Raw genomic sequence first — 2,500 nt, forward strand, 5'->3', positions numbered from 1 at the left:
TAACGGGTTAATGACAGGGCTGTTTTGGCTCCAAATGATCAAAACGCCAGGATGTTTCAAAGGCCTAAGCCTAGTGCCCTCAAGATTTTCGCCCAAACTGGCCGCTGCCAAGCACTATACGCCCAATCACCCAGCATGCTGGCCAGGAGGATGGCTGACACTGCCACCACTTGATGTGATATCTTGTCACCTGTCGTTAGCGGGTTTATGATAACAGTGACAATAGTAATAGTTAAAAAGAAAATGAAGATATCAGTATAAGGGCTATAAAGATATATGATAATCATAACAGTGACATGAATAATTATGATGATATTATGAAATAATGTTTAAACAACTACATTATTAATGTTTTTCCAGGAAATAGAATTCTTCTTCCCATCGTCCAAAGTTCATGATGTAATGGTACCCCAGACCACAGCACGATTCCTGAACAATACATGTTGCATTATTAAACCCCATGCAATAGCAGAGGGTAAGTGAACGAAATGTAGAAATTGCAATTTGTTTAGATTTTAGAATCTATGGGCAATATTTGTAGATATAGAAAGTGTCACATATAATTTAAAGGAAACATTATCAAACCCAGTTGATACACATCCATTTTAAACCTTATTATTCTTCGTCATTAATAGGTAACTTGGGCAGCATACTCAAAGCCTTAAAAGACGAAGGATTTGAAGTGTCAGCTCTCCAGATGTTCCGCATGGACAAAATTCAAGCAGAAGAGTTTTTGGAGGTGTACAAAGGTGTGGTTAGTGAGTACCCGGTAAGTGATGGTGCTGATGTTGGCATCTTTTTAATGAAATGTCAATGATCACTTTGACTGTTATGATCATTGTTATGTTTATTGTCATTATTACATATTCTTTTCTCTTTATCATTTTGTTTCTCTTCTCTTCCTATTTCTTGCTCTCTCTCTCTCTCTCTCTCTCTCTCTCTCTCTCTCTCTCTCTCTCTCTCTCTCTCTCTCTCTCTCTCTCTCTCTCTCTCTCTCTCTCTCTCTCTCTCTCTCTCACTTTCTCTCTCTCTCTCTTTGATCTTTTTCTTTTCTTTTACATATTTAGTTTTTTATCCTTTTCTTCCTCCTCTTTTTCTTAAAATTCAGGGATAAGCAGCAGTTGCATATATCTCACCCCAAAGAACTAATAAAAGTGATAGGGGATGATGTCAGTAAACTCCAAAGTGTCACTGTCAACCTTGGGCATTTGTCACTTTGATATTAACTCACTCACAACGGGGGCATTCCAGCCTTGCATGTCACAATGCCGGGGCTCTCGAACGCTTAGGCCTAAATCAATTAAATGGCTGGCACCATATTGTGCCGCCCAGCCACCGGGCTTTTGAATAAGCGGTACAGTAGTGTACCACCCGTCCAGAGAGGGTTGAGATAGAATAAAGATAGCATGTGGCATTTTTCATTATAAAACAGAGTACCTGATTTTACATCATTGTCTGTATTATCTTATATTTGATGTGGTAATGTGTGAATAATGAATACCTTCCTCATTAGGGTGAATTGATGACCAAAGTGTCCTCAAAGGGGCTTAGAAGTAGAAAACGTTGCTTTTTCTTCATCAAGTTCCTCCTCTTCTTTTTCCTTTTCTTTATATTTACCTCTCCATCTTTTTTGTAGTTTTTTTTTATAAAATGAGTATTAGATTTATAGATGTTGATGATTGATATTGATGTTTTCTGGTAAAACCTATACTTGTTAAACATCCCGTGAATTTTACACCTAAAAATATTTCAGAGACATGAATATAGACAGAATATAGAAAATTTCATGTGTGTGTGTATGTGTGTGTGTGTGTGTGTGTGTGTGTGTGTGTGTGTGTGTATGTATGTAGAGATAGATAGATATAGTTATAGACACATGCACACACACACGCACACAAACATGCAAACGCACACACACACGCACACGCACACGCACACGCACACGCACACGCACACGCACACACACACACACACACACACACACACACACACACACACACACACACACACACACGCACGCACGCACACACACGGTATGTATATATTTTTTTTATCTTTTATTCTTCTTTTTTTGTGAGGACAATGACAAATAGAGAAATTAAGACACATTGCAATAAAAAATACAACTGTCTTTAACAGGGTATGGTACAGCAGTTGATCTCAGGGCCTTCAGTTGCCATAGAGATCACGAGCATCCATGCAGGACAGACTCCAATTAAGTTTCGGGAATTTGTGGGACCAGCCGATCCGGTTAGTGAATTTTTTTATTTCATGATATTAGCTTTATGACTGTGAAGGATTATTGTTTATGTCATTTTTATTTAATCATTTGTATTAGCATTATTCTTTATTTGTGAGAGCCAATATTGGGTGGCATATTGATTTAAATCTGTAAAGAAAGTGTTGAGGTGCTTAGAAAATTTATAGATGATTTGGTCAGAGATTGCTAGGTGATTATTTGATGAAGTAAATCTATCTGAATAGATATTCCTGTAGCCTT

General features: G+C 37.7%; 1 protein-coding gene across 2 annotated transcripts in view; it reads left to right on the forward strand.

Annotated features, from left to right (window-relative positions):
* Nucleotides 1–2,500, forward strand: part of nmdyn-D7 (nucleoside diphosphate kinase homolog 7) — a 17,114-nt gene that overhangs the window by 12,482 nt on the left and 2,132 nt on the right. For both annotated transcript variants that reach the window (XM_086542474.1, XM_086542473.1), the window contains 3 exons: nt 361–475; nt 636–769; nt 2,140–2,250. In XM_086542474.1, the coding sequence (XP_086398600.1) occupies nt 361–475; nt 636–769; nt 2,140–2,250 (360 nt within the window). The remainder of the gene's footprint in view (nt 1–360; nt 476–635; nt 770–2,139; nt 2,251–2,500) is intronic.

The sequence above is a fragment of the Penaeus japonicus genome, unplaced genomic scaffold (genome assembly GCF_977035675.1).
Source record: "Penaeus japonicus unplaced genomic scaffold, GWHDUDI00000001_assembly GWHDUDI00000012, whole genome shotgun sequence".
Taxonomy (NCBI): domain Eukaryota; kingdom Metazoa; phylum Arthropoda; class Malacostraca; order Decapoda; family Penaeidae; genus Penaeus; species Penaeus japonicus.